The sequence below is a fragment of the Uloborus diversus genome, chromosome 1 (genome assembly GCF_026930045.1).
Source record: "Uloborus diversus isolate 005 chromosome 1, Udiv.v.3.1, whole genome shotgun sequence".
Classification (NCBI taxonomy): Eukaryota; Metazoa; Arthropoda; class Arachnida; order Araneae; family Uloboridae; genus Uloborus; species Uloborus diversus.
This window is the reverse complement of record NC_072731.1, coordinates 242070056-242087209: the sequence shown is the minus strand read 5'-3', so window position 1 is coordinate 242087209 and position 17154 is coordinate 242070056. Positions and strand designations below refer to the sequence as shown.

The following is a 17154-nucleotide window of genomic DNA, read 5'->3' as shown; positions in this document are numbered from 1 at the left end:
ACTGCAGCTTCATGCTTTAGGGTGGTAACTTACTGCAAAACACCCCATGTCTTAGCGAAAAGCACTGGGTGCTCTGTATAATAAGAGAATTTTGATTGGCTGCCAGCAATTCAATCTGTCTGCCTTAACAGAGACTACATGGAATTAAAATTAGAAATTGTTAAAGTTTTATTTTGACATTGATGAAGCACTTTTACCAGTAAAAATTATTTCGGAAGGAGGGGGGAAAATCAGGAGGTTAAAGCAAACATTCAGGAGTTTTAATGACCCTTAGAAGAAAAAAAAATTAAATTTCTGGAGTTTTTTAGGCGGAGTACAAACCCTGAATTAAGTCGATTTTTAAGACACTTTCAACATTTATCTACTGTTTATGTAGCTTTTTAACGCTTTCATAAATTAGGCCAATGATGTTTTATTTTTAACTAGTGGTACCTGCACGGCTTTGCCCGTAATAGAAAAATAAAGGGTCTTTTGGTTCGCCTGTACATTTAAATATAATGTATGGTGAATTTTCTCGCCAATTGGCTTGGTTACGGTTTCATGTAATGATAATTTCGTAATTTACTCGTCCATCTTATGAGAATTTTGTTCTTAAAATTGGAATAGAAAAAGAACCACATCGAATTTTCGAAAAATCGCTTCGAGGTGCACACCCCCATGCTACAAACTAACTTTGTGCCAAATTTCATGAAAATCGGCCGAACGGTCTAGGCGCTATGCGCGTCACAGAGATCCTGACAGACTTTCATCTTTATTATTAGTAAAGAAGATAAAGAAGGCATTTACCTGACGTGAAATTATCAGCATGAGGAAAAAACAAATTTGACATCTTATGCAGTAAAATAAATTTTCTCTTTATATTGTAATTTTTCAGTACTCAAATCATCATGGTTTATTCAAAGAAATAAAAAATTGAAATGAATGGAAAAATCAGAGCAATTGAAATAAGCTAAATGACTTTGAATTGCAATTTTTGTCTTTTCAGTCAGCAGAATTCACTCAAATTTTTAACATGCTAAACTTGCTAACTCCTGCAAAATATTTCATTTTTTAGATGAAGTCATTTACATCTAATGAATATGCTTACATAGCATTTACAACATTTTTACTTTATACTGTATGGAATATTTTAGAAGCTTAACTATTTACCAAGTGTTCCAGTTTCACCATTTGTTTCTGCAATAAACCGGGCTGGGTAGCCAACAACACCTCCATACAGCCCAGGCCCATAGACACGAATTTTAGATTCCTTATAAGGACCAACATTAACTTCATATGGGCTCTTGAAAATATCTTGACCACCATAAGAAATAGTAACAATGTATCGGCCTTCAGTTTTAGGATAATAAGCACATTCATAGGTGTGTTCATCAACTTTACGCATATCAAGTTTCTCTGGAACGCCACCTGAAATAAATATTTGCACATGTAATATTTTAATGAGAATACATTTAAAAATCAATATGTATCTAAGAAACATTTAAAAGAAACAAGAGATATAGCTGAAAAAAATTAAAAAACTAACTTCGTAGTACAGTCGTCCCTCGCTACTTTGCGCTTCAACTTTCGCGGCTTCACTACATCGCGTTTTTTTCTTTTCAAATATAGTAATTAGGCTTTTTTATGCACTCTTATAAACTTTTTCTTACAAAAGAAGAACAAAGTATGTCTTTCAAGTAAGGTAAGCTCTTCTGAGGGGCTGTAGTTGTACTAGTTGAGTGAGTGGAGATATAAAATCGCCGAAGAAAGTGTAGCGAATCACTTTCATTTTAACCGTTAAACACTATAACTGGAAAGTATAAACCACAAGATGATAAATAAATCTGTAAATGGTGTTCAAAAGTGAACTAGCTTTTTAAGTTTTATGCGCAATACCTTTAATGAGGATAAATGTAGAACAACGGGGGCACATACGGTCACTAACTGGCAATTAAATCTTCATCGAATAAGTTAAGCTATTTTCATAGATTAATAGTAGTGCATAAGAAATGCATGTGTGTATGTAATTTTATTTCCCAATAATGTAACTATGTGATATTTATTGCGTCTAATATATCTCATTCTTCATATTTTGTGTAATATAAGTAATGCAAATGTAATGGTGGCTAAGGGTGCTGTTTCATGTCTAGAGGGCTCAAACTATGGTAAAAACCTATTTAAATTGTCCTAAGTAAGTTTATGCGCTCTAGTTAAGAAAATACTCATTTTATAAATACAGAATCCTACTTCGCGGAAATTCAGTTATTACGGTAAAGCCTAGAACGAATTAACCGGGATAAACGAGGGTTGACGGTACATTAAAAACTAACATATTTACACAACCTTTTCTCTTCTTTTTTTCCATGAAACTTTTTTCTCCAGGAAGCGGCACTCTTCCCAGAAAGGTTGACCACCCCTGGTTTAGTCTAAATTAATGTCTAAATAATTGTCTTGAAAATGAGCCCTTACAATGCAAGTACCAAAAAATTTTGAAATAGAAAGAACATATTACCTGGACCAATTACTTTGACATCTAATACTCCATCTCCAGCGTTTTCGGTAAAAATTTTGAAATCAGCAATGTCTTTCACTCTAACGCCTCTTTTCTGGAGTCCTCTGCCAGTAGCTTTTACTTTGCGAGCGTCACAAACTGAAAATAAATAAAATAATGAATAGAACAAACTAGTACTCAAACTTATAACGTAGGAAAAGGAAATTATATTAATATTACTGGAAGCTAGAAATATATGACTATTTAGTTTCGACATTCAAATAATTTGATGTCTTGGTGCTGTTATTTTACGTTTATTTAATCCACTTATTTTCCACATTCAAAGCAATAAGGATATGTCATTGCTACGAAGAAATAGCTTCTTATGAAAATAAAAGAAAAATGGAGGAAGAATAGCATTTATACAAAATACAAATACAAAAGTGACGACCAGCAACAGGCTCTGGGCCCAGCTAGACTGGTCCTAGTCAATTTACAATCCCCAGTGAAGATCAATGGCCCTCTTAAAACTGTCTACCGTATATACTCGCGTATAGGTCGATCTCGCGTATAAGTCGACCCCCCCTTTTTCAGAGAAAAAATCCAGAAAAAATCTAAAACCCGCGTATAAGTCGACCCCCATACTTTCCAAAAACATCGCGAATTATTTTCAAAGAAATTTCAAAATAATGAACACATTTATTTACAAATAAAATAGGAATTAAATAGGAAAACATTTCTAAAAGCCTTCAAACTCTGATTCCGAGTCGGACGCAAAAAAAGTTCATTAAAGTCCGCTTACGTCATCACCGCGTCATCGTATACATCGGCGGCTGCAGAATCGTCAATGATATCAGAGGTTGCGTTCGACGAATCTCACCGGTAAACCGGTAAGTAACCAGTTACTAACCGCGGCGTTCTATGAACAACCGGTTACCGCAGCGGTTACCATTCTAAGCAGTTGATTGGTTGATTTGAGCACGTGATCATTAGCTGTCACGTGATTCACTAACTGGTCGCTCCCGGTCGTGCTCGTCGAACGCACTCTCAGTCTGAATGGCGTGACTGTTGACGATAAATATTTTCATATGTTTCACGATATTTGTTAATTGCTGATTTGATCCTTAATAAAGAAGAATAAAATTATCTTTATTTATGTGTATTATTTAGGTTTTTTAAGTTATTATTTTTGAATAAGTTTACTTTTTCACACGATCAACTTATCAGCAACTACCTGTAACCGCACATCGGCATTTCTTGTAGCTTCCAAGCTCTCGTTGATCGGAAAAAAAATTTTCGGAAAATTTGACCCGCGTATAAGTCGACCCCCCTTCCTTTGATCTCATTTTTTGGACAAAATTTCTCGACTTATACGCGAGTATATACGGTACTCCTTTGCTCATTACCACCTCTTCCGGTAAGCTGTTCCAAGGTTCCACTACCCTGCTAAAATAATAATTTTTCCTAATATCCATGTTAGCCTGAGATTTAAATAGCTTAAAACAATGACCCCTTGTCCTGTTTTCAGTGCTAAACTTTAGCCCCGTAACATCTTTCGTTTTAATAAATTTAAACAGCTGAATCATGTCCCCTCAGTCTCTTCTTTGCTCAAGACTGTACATTTTTAGCCTTCTAAGCCTGGAATCATAATCTAAGTGGGAAAGTCCACTTATTAGCCTTGTAGCCCGCCTTTGAACCCTTTCCAATACATTAATGTCTTTCTTAAGATAAGGAGACCAAATCTGAACAGCATACTCCAAACGGGGTCTTACCAAACTTCTATATAAGGGCAGAAGAACTTCTTTAGATTTATTTGAAATAGATCTATTGATAAACCCAAGCATCTTATTGGCTTTGTTGCTAGCAATGCTGCACTGTTCGCTAAACTTTAAATCCTGACTTATTAGGACCCCCAGATCAGTAACTTTGTCTGCCTGACTAATGACTGAACCTTGCAAATAATAACTTGTACACTTATTTCCATGCCCTAAATGTAGCACTTGACATTTCCTAACATTAACAGCCATACCCCATTTATCAGCCCACTCCGTAATATGATCTAGATCCTCTTGCAGCTGATTTGCTTGTTCTTCATTTTCTACAGTCCCCATAACTTTGACATCATCAGCAAAACAATTCATGTTCCCAGAAATATTTTTGTGAATATCGTTCATACAGACAATGAACAAAACAGGCCCTAACACTGATCCTTGAGGAACCCCGCTTAAGACCTCACTCCAGTTAGAATAATTTCCCCTTACAACTACTCTTTGTTTCCTTCCGGTCAGCCAATTTTTTACCCAAATGAAAGTTTTCCCTCCTATTCCTATATCAGCTAATTTGCTAAGTAGAGCAACATGCGGTACCTTATCAAAAGCTTTTTGAAAATCAATGTAAACAACATCTACAGGCTTCTTATTGTCCAAAGCCATGGTAACTTTGTCATAGAAATGTAATAAATTAGTTGCACAAGATTTACCTTTCCTAAAACCGTACTGAAAACTAGTCAATAGATCATTAGTCTCTAGAAAATTTACTATCTTAGTTTTCATCAATGTTTCAAAAATTTTGCAAACCACCGAAGTTAGACTCACAGGTCTATAATTTCCCGCACTCCCTTTAGACCCTTTCTTGAAGAGCGGTGTAATGTTAGCCAGCTTCCAGTCCTCTGGCACTGTCCCCGAATTATAAGAAGCATTGAAAATGTTTGCGATTACATCTGCTAATTCCTCTGCACATTCAACTAAAATTTTCGGATAAATATTATCTGGCCCCGGAGCCTTAGTCTCCTTAATTTTTTTTCAAATGAAGTAAAACGTCATCCCTGGAAAATACTAAGTCCTCAAGATGTACTATAGCTTGTGTCTTGTTGGTGTCAACTGTTGAGATACAGTTATCATTAAAAACACTCGAAAAAAAGTTATTAAGAACATTAGCAATATCACTATCGTCCTGAATTAAAATTCCGTGCTCATCAACCAGTGGCCCAATATGACTATTTCGAACTTTCCCCGAATTAGCGTATGCAAAAAACCTCTTGGGATTCCTGTTTATGTTATCTGCCAGTCTTTGCTCCAACTCTCTTTTCTGAATCCGTACCAAATACTTGAATTTACGCCTTGCCTTACAATATTGGAGCCTATCTGCACTGTGACCTGCTTCTCAAACCTATGAAAAGCAGCTTGCTTGTAATTTAGAGCGTCTTTAGTTTCCCTGGAGAACCACATTGGCCAAATTTTAGTGTTGACACCCTTTCTCCAAAAAGGAACATAATCCCTAACCGTATTCACTAGATTTTCCTTAAACTCTGCCCACTGAAGATTCACATCGCTATTGTCCAATCCAGAAGAAAAAACTGCTTTCAAACTCTGCCGAAGTGTCACAAAGTCAGTATTTCTGAAATTGGGCACAAACCTAAAATTCTCTACTTTGTGCATATCAAATTTAATCCCAAACCTAATACTGTTGTGGTCACTATCTCCAATGTGTTCCCCTACGCATAACCCCTGAACAGAGCCTTCCATGTCGCAGAAAACTAGATCTAAAATCGCGTCCTGTCGAGTACCCTGAGTTACAATTTGATCTAAGAAACAGTCACCAATTACTTTCAAAAAATCCTCTTCTCTGCTATTACTATGGTAAAAATTATTCCAATCAATTCCTGGAAAATTAAAATCTCCCATTATGATGACTGACCCCTTGCTAGAAATGTCACTAATAATACTAAACATCTGTTCGTCTTGACCTTGGCTTAAGTTGGGTGCCCTATAAATATTCCCCAAACATAGTTTTTTGCCCTTATTACTAATCAACTCCAGCCAAATCATATCAATCTCATTAGGTTTATCATTAATTACCAATTCATTGCAAATTAAAGTGTCTCTGACATAAAATAAAACCCCACCACCTCTTTTACCTACTCTATCTTGTCTAAACAAATTATACCCAGCAATAGATAATAAATCATCACTTTCGGTAGCCCATGTCTCTGTAACTCCAATAATATCCAACCTCTCGTCTATAATTATGCTTTTCAATTCTTCCATCTTGTTCCTAATACTACGAGCATTTGTATAAAAAACCTTAAGTAAGCTCATCTTACTTTTATTTAATGCTGCACGATTGTTTGAATCCCAAGTGTTAAAATCTTTTCTCTTATTAGCCACCCTATTTCCGTTTCTACTAAAATCCCAATAGTTAGTACCCTTTCGAATTCTGCTCCTTAAACCATGCCCCCCATTCCAACTTAGTTTTTTGATTCTGAAGCCTCTAAAACCAAACCACTAACCATTTTGACCCCTGTAGAGCTCAGATGTAGGCCATCCCTAGCAATCCAATCTCGTTTACATCTACTCCACACATCAATAAACCTGATACTACGCTTAACGCAAATTTCCTTGAGTACCAGGTTCATACACCTAGCTCGTTGGTTTAACCAACTCCTATGCACTCCATACCTGGGAAGCAAACCAACCACTTGGACATTTGCCGAACAGTTGGTTGCTCTGTCCAACAGGGAATCCCATTCCTTTGTAAACTCATCATTGTTACTATGGCCTACATCGTTAGTTCCCACCCACAAAGTAACTACATCCTCTTTATTAAATACCCCCTTCTTTTCAGCAACCCTATTTACATCTCTCACTCGAGCCCCTGGCAAACAACATCTAGCCACCTTACGTCTAACTCTGCCTATTCAGTTTCCCACCTCACGCACCATTGAATCTCCCAAAATTATACCCTTTGTTTCCCAGTCAGTCGCCTCAGCAATAACTTTCCCCTTTATCTCTGGAATTTTCCCACTATCTAACACACAGCTAATTCCCACATCCTTTTTACTAACTTCCTCCTTTAATTCTAGAATATTCCCACTATCTAACACACAGCTAATGCCAACCTCCTTTTTGCTAACTTCCCCCTTTCCCTCAGGAGTGTTTACCCCATCTACACGCCTACAGCCTAATGCTAACTCACCCTCCAAAGTAAGCATCCTAATCTGATTTCTGAGAGTTCAACACAATTTGTGCAAATGAAATCCTTCTCAGACTCATCCTTCCCCTTAAACAAGCAGAACATCTGACATAGGTCACAAGAAATCCACTTGTCCCCTTTACCACTTTTAACCTCCTTCATTATGCATATAACTCCCATTCTAGCTCAAAATGGTACACTTAAAAAGTCAATACAAAAATACAAAATTGGAGAAATAATGCTAATTATTAGAATTAGAAAGCATTGGAAGTAAAAGATACAAAACCTATACATACTAAATTTTAAACAATAAATGCTTGACTTTCACTAAAGGAAGAAAAATATGTTTGAACTTTTTGAAAGTGTTTGTAACATTGAAGTAAATTTGACATTTTACACTGATTGTAAAATATTTCATCACTTAACCTGTTTGGGACGAGCGATTCATTTCTGCGTCAGCGCTAGATGATCTTCGGAGACAAAAGACACCCTGCATTACAGCGAGTACTACGCAGTCATCCGAATGACGCTAGTTTCGGAACGAAATGTTTACTATCAGATGGCGTTACTTATCCATGTTCCCTCAGGGTTTGAAAATATCATAATATTTTCGAAAATATCCGATATTTTTATACATATCCGATATTTTCAATCAGCACAAACTAAAGTTTTAAAAATAGTAAATGCATCCTTAAATCACTCTGTATTTTATTTATTTATATTTTTTTGTCATTACAATACGTAGACTTAGATTTAAGGTTTCTTTCATTACTCATCTATACATATAATAAAATAAGATGTTTGCTTGTGTGTGTGTGTGTTTGTGGCGCGCATCCCGGGAAAACGGTAAGGCCTAGAAAGATGAAATTTGGTATACAGGTGTCGTTTTTGCTGAAATTGTGCACCTCGGGCTTCGATTTGATATTTTAATTAGAAAAAAAGTTATTTAATGTTTTATGTGATTTTTAGCACTTTTTAGTATTTTTAACCTCACAGACCCCGAACCAATCGCGCCAGACAAATATTTTTTGCACTATAGTGTCCGAAATTTAATTTTAAATATGATGAACAAAAAAATTTTGAAGATAGAGCAATTTTTGTATTTTTTATGAATTTTTGAAAAAACCTTTATTTTGCATTTTTTTCTGGGTTTAATTTTTTTCTAAACCCATCCCGTGAAAAATATAATGACCTCTTTTCTACAATTTTACTATGTAGTAGCCAGAACATTTCGCCCTCTACAGAAAAAAAAAGTTTTCAAAAATATTCAAAAGTTTTTTTTTTACAATTTTTTAAAGGCAGGACGAAGATATGAGCTATCGCTTCACGGAAGATCTGCTGTCCGCCGACTGCTGCGAATATGACGTAACGCAACCACGTGATGTAACTGAAGTGCGTAACTTGCTTTTTTCTTTCCTTCCTTTCGAAGGATTCATTCGCTTTTTTTTTTCTTTCCGGGTATTTCTCCCCCCCCCCCCCCCCCCCGGATGTTTTGCTAAACATTCGATTTCGGTTAATCAGACGGACCACATCGGATCGTTTTGGTCCCAGTCACCTTTTTTTTTTGAATTTCAATAAAAACAATGATTTTTATACTTTGGCAAACTCCGGGTACCACAAAGACATCAATTTTTTGCGCATTTTAATAAATAAGTAAGCGCGCTTTTTTTGTATGACTTTCTTTTTGTTAGGGAATAAGATTGGAGGTTAGATCAAAATAAATAGAGATAGATGAGAAAATTTAGAGATGGATCGAATAGGTAGATAGATATACAATGAGTGTACAAAAAATGTTTTTTTTTTTTTTTTTTAATAATTTTGTTCTCGAATTAATACTTTTTTTCTTTGAAAAAAGATTGTTAATTACTATCAGAGGTAAATTTCCATGGATCTAGAGAAAGATAAATCTACAGATCGATGTACAGTGAGATATAGACAGACCCCGTTATTAAAACAGGGTGGCGACAGGAACTGTGAAAAAAAGTTCCCTGACTTTTCCCTGATTTCCCTGATTAAGTTCACCAAATTTCCCTGATTTACGTTACCAATGATAATAGATTTCTTTCTTTGCTCTACTTGAAGTCCGTTGTATGTTTGTATAAAATGCAGTATTTTAAACGTTTTAAGTTGTGTAAACTTGTTGAACTAAAGATATATTTTAAAAAGATGCTACTTTTTTAATAAAATGGTTTTAAAAAAAAGACTTTTTTTGGGGGGGGGGAACCTACAAAACAGTATATTAAATTTTTACACATGGAAAGATTATAGAAAATTTTTAAAAAAATACTTCACTTCCAGAAACCACTTAGCATAAGAATTTTTAGAAGCTATTAAAATGACTTTTAAAATCATATGTGTCCTTATGACAGAATTAAAAAGTAATTGAAATTATTTTGAACTAAGTTTTTAAACAGTATAATAATTGTTGCAAGAATAACAAGTAATAGTATTCTTATATAACTAATTGACATATTTATGCAAAACAGATGAAACCATTTAACATCCATTCATAGAGAGCTTTTCTCTAATCAAGAACATAGGTTTTAATGAATGAATACAGCATTTTAACAATAAAAAAAAAGATATTTACTTAAGTACACAAGTTAACTCTATTTCAAATGATTTAAGTATGTAACGAAAAAAATCTTTGATTGCTTTTGTAACAAACAACTTTGAAATACAAGGAAAAAAAAGCAATTAGTTAATTTCAAAATATATAAAAGAAGAATACAACTTGGTTATAAAATTAAAGAATTACTTAAGTCTGAAGAAAAGAAAACCCTGACGATCTGTGGTGACAACAAATAGTATAACGGCAAAAAACAAATTTTTTTAAACTGAAAGTTTAATTTTAGCAATTAAATTAAAAATGCGAAGAAGTTTAAGCTTTTATAGTATTAATTCAAAAACCAAAGATTTCTTCTTGAAATCGTTACAGTACTTAATTACTTCGAAACAATGAAAAAAGGCAAAGGAGCTAAGGCATTAATGAAGGCTTCCTCTTTGCCAGTACGGTTGTTTATTTTACGTAGCATTGAAAGCGTAAAAGGAAATTTCAAGCTAGGTAAAATAAACTACCTAACAGACAGAGAAGCAATCTTAGGAAGTTCATCCTGTGGTTAATAAGTAAGATTCAATACTTTGATGCTGAGGAAAAAAGATGCACAAATATGCGGTAGTGTATAAACACACCTTATTAATTTTACCTTTTTTTTTGAACAGATAATTGGTGGAAAATGCGTAGGGAATTAGAGCATTTAATTTTGTAAAGTGAAAAAAAAAATTTTTTTTCTTCATAAAATCAATTTTCCCTGATTTTTTGTTATTTTTTCGAAATTCCCTGATATTTCCCTGATTTCTCCCTGATTATTAAAGTTCCCTGACTTTTCCCTGATCTCCCTGATTTCCCTGATCTGTCGCCACCCTGTAAAAGAACAACAACGGGGGTTGGGGGGGGGGGGGCGCCGCTGCGATTTGAAAACATTGTTAATTACTGTCGGAGGTAGATACGCATAGATCGTATAGATAGATAGACGAATGCAGAGGTCGATATAGTAGATGGAGAGCAAGAAAAAGACATGCCCGTTATTTAAGGAACTTCAACGGGGTATCAATGCCCCCCCCCGGCCACACAACATGATTTTGAAAAAACAATGCTTTCAAGTAAAAGTAGAAGTGTTTTTTGTTATTTTTCGACAAAATTTGCATGAAGTGCAAGTAGTTTGTGTCTCCCCTCCCCCTCCCTTAAAAATATTCCAAACGACGGAACTGGAGATAGATCTAGAAAATATTTTATTTAAATTAATAATGATATGGATATAGATCGATTGATACCGCCACGAAACTTATTTAAGCAGCCGCCGAAGGCGGCAACATTGGCGTAAAAAGGCAGATGATAATATTGATATATAGAGAAAAACATTGATTAATACCGTCGCTAAATTGTCTATGCAGCCGCCGAAGGCGGCAACCTTGGCGTAAAAAAGCGGACCAGCTGGTCGCCGAAGGCGGCTAGTATCTAATATTTCATTTAACATTTCTATCAATTTTGATGGAGTTAATATAGCATTAGCTGTTTTACTCATTTTTCTTCTGTTAGCTAGTTTTACACAGTTATATGATTCAGAAATAAAATATATATGTTAGTCAGTGCATAGTCATAAAGACATTTTCTTTTTTTCTGACCAATGTTTAATATTTAATTAGGTTTTTTAAATTTGAATTAAAACTGTTACATGACTAATAATTTCATGAATATAAAATAAACTAGTATGTTGTGGCCATCACGAAACTTTCTTCTATATTTTTCTTTTTTTTTTCTGATCCCTCCCCATGCTTGACAAGGAAGCAATATTCCCAACAAAAACAAAATTACACATACCAAAACTTGACGACCATCCCAATGTCTGAATTATTGCAGAAGGAAAGCAAAGAGCGAAAATTGAAAGTTATTTTAAAAACCTTGCTTGAATTAATTACAAATATTTTATTTGTTAACAAACGCAAGATGGCAACAGTTAAAAATTTTAAATCATTGAGATAATATTTCCTATCATTTCAACACAATTAAAATCACGAGAAATACGCAGACGACAATCTATTTTGATTTATCTTTCTTATTGTTGCATTAATAAAAATATTTTTATTCGCAAAAAAAAAAATCAACACCTCTTGGAGCAATCGGCGTCAAAATTGAACCAAAGCCTGTTTACATATGGATTTACATATATTCCAAATTTCAACCAGAACGTAGCATTACTTCTTGAGATAGGGCACTCACAATGGGAAAAAAGAACGGGTGATTGCGCTACCCCCTTTTTAGCTGTCGACACAAAAATAAAATCAGTTCTTATACCCACTAAGGGCTACTTGCCGATAAATTTTTCTTTCATTCCGTTCATTATTTCTTGAGATACAGCAGTCACAATTGACGACAAAAAACTTTCTATAGCTCAACCCCCGTTTGAGTTATTGACACCAAATTGAATCAGCACCTGTTCCTATTAATGGCAACATATGGACCAAATTTTGTTTGATTCCGCCAGTTACTTCCTGAGGAATAGCAAGCACGCGTAACTCGAAAAACGTCCCATTGCTCCACCCCCCTTGGAGAAATTCGCGCCAAAAACCAATGGGCACAAGTTCACATAGGGGCATATATGTGTACCAAATTTCGTTCGATTTCATGCGGTAGTTTTTGCTGTAGAGCGGCCACAAAAAACTGGTCACACACAGACGTGACACACACACATACACACACACAGACAGACAGACATTTTCCAAAAATAGTCGAAATGGACTCAGCACACCTCAAAACGTTTGAATCCATCAAAATTCGAAATTCGAAAATTTGCACGAATCCAATACTTTCTTCTATATATTAGATATAGAAGAAAGTAAAAAGGAATATTATACCACTTTGTTATATTAATGATGTAGTAATACAGCAATAAAATATAGTACATAACTTTTTGGTTGTTTTTAATAATAAACAAACAATATTGCTGTGATTAACATAATTTTACATTGAAAGTACCGCAGTTGAAAAAATAAATATAGAAAATATCAAAATATCATGATATTTTGGTCTTCGTCTGTCTTTCAAGTGTCTGTGATTTATTGGATTTTGTGAAAGAAAAGATAAACATATGCTAGCAAGTGAGAAGGGAAACATACTCATTTTGAAGTGGCCGTTTCTAGTTTCGATTAAATTTATGATGGGACTTAATGGGAAATATTCTAGTAAGGGGGTTTTACTTTTATATTCATTTGCGTAGCCATGGTGAACATGTTATCTTTCCCAGGAAGAAATATCTTAATTTATGACTGACTCATCTATGGGTCTTTCAGACTACAAAGAAACTATAAAGTATTTTTATTGGAGTTCTTCATATAGTAGTTACTTTCTAAAATCATACGTTGAAAAAGAAGGCAAAGAACTTAACTTAGACGGAGATGTGTAGTTTGCTCAAAGCACAACAAAAGACGTAACACTACCTATGAGTGTAAAATGCTAATTCGCATTAATCTGTGCTTTGAAATTTCTCATGCCGCTTTAAAGCCAGGGTTCATACTCTATTTGGATGAAAAATTCCATGACTTTTCTAAGACTTTTTCATGACTTCAATGAAATATTTCATGACCACGTTATACGAAGAGAATAGCAGTCTTTAATCTCAACTTGGTAATATTTGGAAAAGAGCATTAGCAAAACGTCTATATGAATGCCACAGCCTCATTGAAGCACTTACTCGTAATTGAAAAAATGTAAGTGCACACTTAAAAAACTAAACACAATTCTTATTTGTCTTCATCATATAAATTTAAGTAAAGCAAAAATGCAGTGAAGCAAATATGATGATGCTTAAATGTCTGATATTTTTTTTAAAAACAGGCAGAATGATATTGAATGGGACAAAGGTTGAATGAGTCATCACTAAGTTTCAATAAATTTGCTTCAAAAGTTACCTTTTAGTGTCCCAACAGTGCCTTTAATCATCCACATAACTTGACAGTATTTTGCTTCTTTAAAGTAAAGTTACATAGTTTAGTTCTTTATGTTTCTAAACCAGATCTTTTTTGAAAAAAACCATTCAGTAATGAATCAATCTTCTGATTCAAAAGTATATTTGTTTTGTTTACAAATTTGCATATTTTCAAATGCATATAAATTAATAGGTTCAGAAATTCCAGAACACGTTTAATTCCCGACATTGAACGTAGCAGTGGGTCGCATGGATTAGTTTTGCGTGCTGTATGTTGGGCACTACTGTTTTAGGGCATTAGAATTCCTCTTTTTCTGTATTCTATTGCCTGACTTAAGATCTTTATTTCCTAAAACATTCAGCAAATTAAGATAAACTGATAAATTTAATAATAAAGTCCTTACGAGTGATGGAATCGAACTCACATGCAATTGAATTGCTTTTTTTTTTTTTTTTTGAGTGGGCGTGGCAAAACTAAGAATGAAATTTCGCTACTACAGAATATGAAACATAAGAAAACTTGAAAATAACAGAAAATTCAAAATAAGTGATGTCCCAGGCAGTAAAATCCCATCGCAAAAAATGGCAAGCGGCTGCGACAGAAGTGGATGCAATGAGATTTCAAAATTCAGATTTGATTTTTGGATCGTTCAATTTTCCACTTTTAATAGCTTTTAAGTGCTATACTGTTGAATCACTCAAGATTTCTAATGCTCCTTTAGCTACTGTTCCTTATTCTCTTTGTCCAGGACATTTTTTCATGACTTGGAATAAATTTCCATGACTTTCAATGAAAATTTCAATTTTCCATGACTTTTCCAGGTCTGAAATTCTGTTATTTTTTTCCATGACTTTCCAGGATTTCCATGACCCGTACGAACCCTGTAAAGCATTAATTGTTACAATATTCTTCAGGTATTTCGTAATATTAAGCACAAATATTTTTCGTGTTTTGTACAAAATATATTATTTAATTTTGGTACTTTTAGCTATAATAAAACACAATATATTTCGTATTTTTACAGTTAAATAACAATTATTTTCAAATTTTTTTGTTATGATTGAAATTATGATATATTTTATCATACATTGAAAAATGGTTTCATTTCTACGTAAAGCATACATTTTATCCATGAATATGTAATACACACTTTCCGAAATTGCGTATAAAGCTTAGTGGGAGAAATTGCCCTGCAGTAACAGCTGCCGTCCTGAGGGAGTGTTATCTTCTGCAGGCTGCCGTCTTGAACCCGTTAAGGTTCCACATGGTTTAATTTTTAATTGTTGTTCCTATATTGCTAGTAATAAGTATACCACTTGATTCAATTTCAACAATATCCTTTGAAGTAAAGGTTTAGAGTGTAATATTGCATCTACGTTATTTAGAAAGACAATTACTGCATATTCAATATTTTTAATGATCAAATCATGAAACTGAGTTGACAATTTTTACAGATTGAACTGCAGTATGAAGTTCAATTAGTACACATAACTAGATTTAAAAACAAAAACAAGCTTTGAGAACAAATCTTTATACTGGGAAAAAAATATATTTAAATTTATTATTAACTTAAATTTAAATTAACTTATTTTGTTATTAAGTTAATAAGCCTCACATTTCATTATTTTTTCTGTACTATAATAGGAAAGTTAGCACAATTTTATAATATCTCTCAGTATAAAATTTCAATACCTAGTTGGGAAGTCTGAATTATTTCAAAGAAAAAACGGACAAGAACAGCATAATTCTTTCTGTAAAACTGAAGGGAGGAACAATACGCACCTGGAGTAACTTTCACACCAAATGGACTCTTTGGTATTTGTTGCCCGGCAAAGAAGACATTCACAGAATGCATCCCAGTAGTCTGAGCAACATATTCACAGCGATATACATTGTCTTCAGTTTTCCTAATTCTGCATGGCACTGTGTTCCTATTGCCTTTGGGATCGAGAATTATAACCTCTACTTGTCCGCGCCCAGCATCTGAAACACATTTCAAAATACAGCTTTAAAACTCCTTTCATAAAAAGGGTCATTCAAATAATAAATACAAAAAACACATTTATGGCACAAAAATTCAAACACATTATGCAGAATAAAAAGAATACATAAAAATTATACTGTTACAAATTCTGTAAATAGTAATTATTTTTATGATTAATTTGTTGTAATCTGGCTAAATTTGGCGTTTATGCCCATAGGCGGATTTAGGACTAAGTTCCTGGGGGGGGGCAGGATCTTTTTTGAGCAACATTTTAAATCCCCCCCCCCCATGTTTTGGTCTGTTTTCGTGTGATGAATAAGGCCATGCTTTACCTTTTTTTTGTGTGTGTCGTTTTCATTAATGTGTTTTCATGCTGTCCTTTTTGAATCGACCGTAAGAGGGGTGACTGGTATCAAGAGTGACGCAGGGCTCCCTTTTAAGTAGGATATAGAATATCTCCAATTTTAGGGGGTATGTATATAAAATTCTGCATTTTGAAACCTTATAAGGGTTAATTGGATAGACGAAAATCTCAGGAAAATATAGACAAATTTTTTAAAAAAAAGTTTTATGATTTAAATGTGCTTTGTGATGCAAGTTAATACTTGCAAAGAAATGGTGTACAGATTTAGAAAATAAGTAACATGAGAGTAACATACTACTTTTTTGAACAATTCATAATTTATACACTTGATAAGAAATAAAATTGAAGCACACTTTGCTTAGGAGTTTCAAAGACTTGTCTAATTATTTTCAAGGTTTGGTTGGTTAGATTGGGTGTTTTGGCACAAGAGCCCTAGTAGGTTATACTGCGCCAATTCTTTTCAAGGTTTTTAGAACATTTAATAATTTAAGGCAACTCATTTGCACTTTCCAGTCTCTGAAATTGAGTACTAGGTTATACAGTTGTACAGTATTGTTCAAACTTCGTAAAAAAACCAGCTATTTTAAGTTTAAAAAAAAAAATAAACTATAGAATTCTTATTACAATAACCTTTTTTCAAATTATAAGCAGTGCAGAAAACGAAAAGGAATGGAGGTAGTGTATCGTTTTTTTCCTGGGCTAAACAGATTAATAATATGCAGTAGAAGCAAGATAAAAGCAATCAATACAAAAAAATTTTCCAAAATACTGCATTCGGGATTAAATAAATAGCAAGATATGAAACATGTGTGTCAGAAAAATTTATTTCAAGCAATATGTTACAAGCATAAGAACCATGATTTTTACTTTTTTGATGCA

The 17154-nt window shown here is 33.9% G+C and overlaps 1 protein-coding gene across 1 annotated transcript in view; it reads right to left on the bottom strand.

Annotated features, from left to right (window-relative positions):
- The window catches only part of LOC129234215 (filamin-A-like), a 195353-nt gene that overhangs the window by 131857 nt on the left and 46342 nt on the right, over positions 1 to 17154 (bottom strand). Inside the window, exons 7-9 of the mRNA XM_054868138.1 lie at positions 15710 to 15910; positions 2492 to 2629; positions 1150 to 1407 (exon numbers count right to left, since the gene is read on the bottom strand). Coding sequence (XP_054724113.1) covers positions 1150 to 1407; positions 2492 to 2629; positions 15710 to 15910 — 597 coding nt within the window. The remainder of the gene's footprint in view (positions 1 to 1149; positions 1408 to 2491; positions 2630 to 15709; positions 15911 to 17154) is intronic.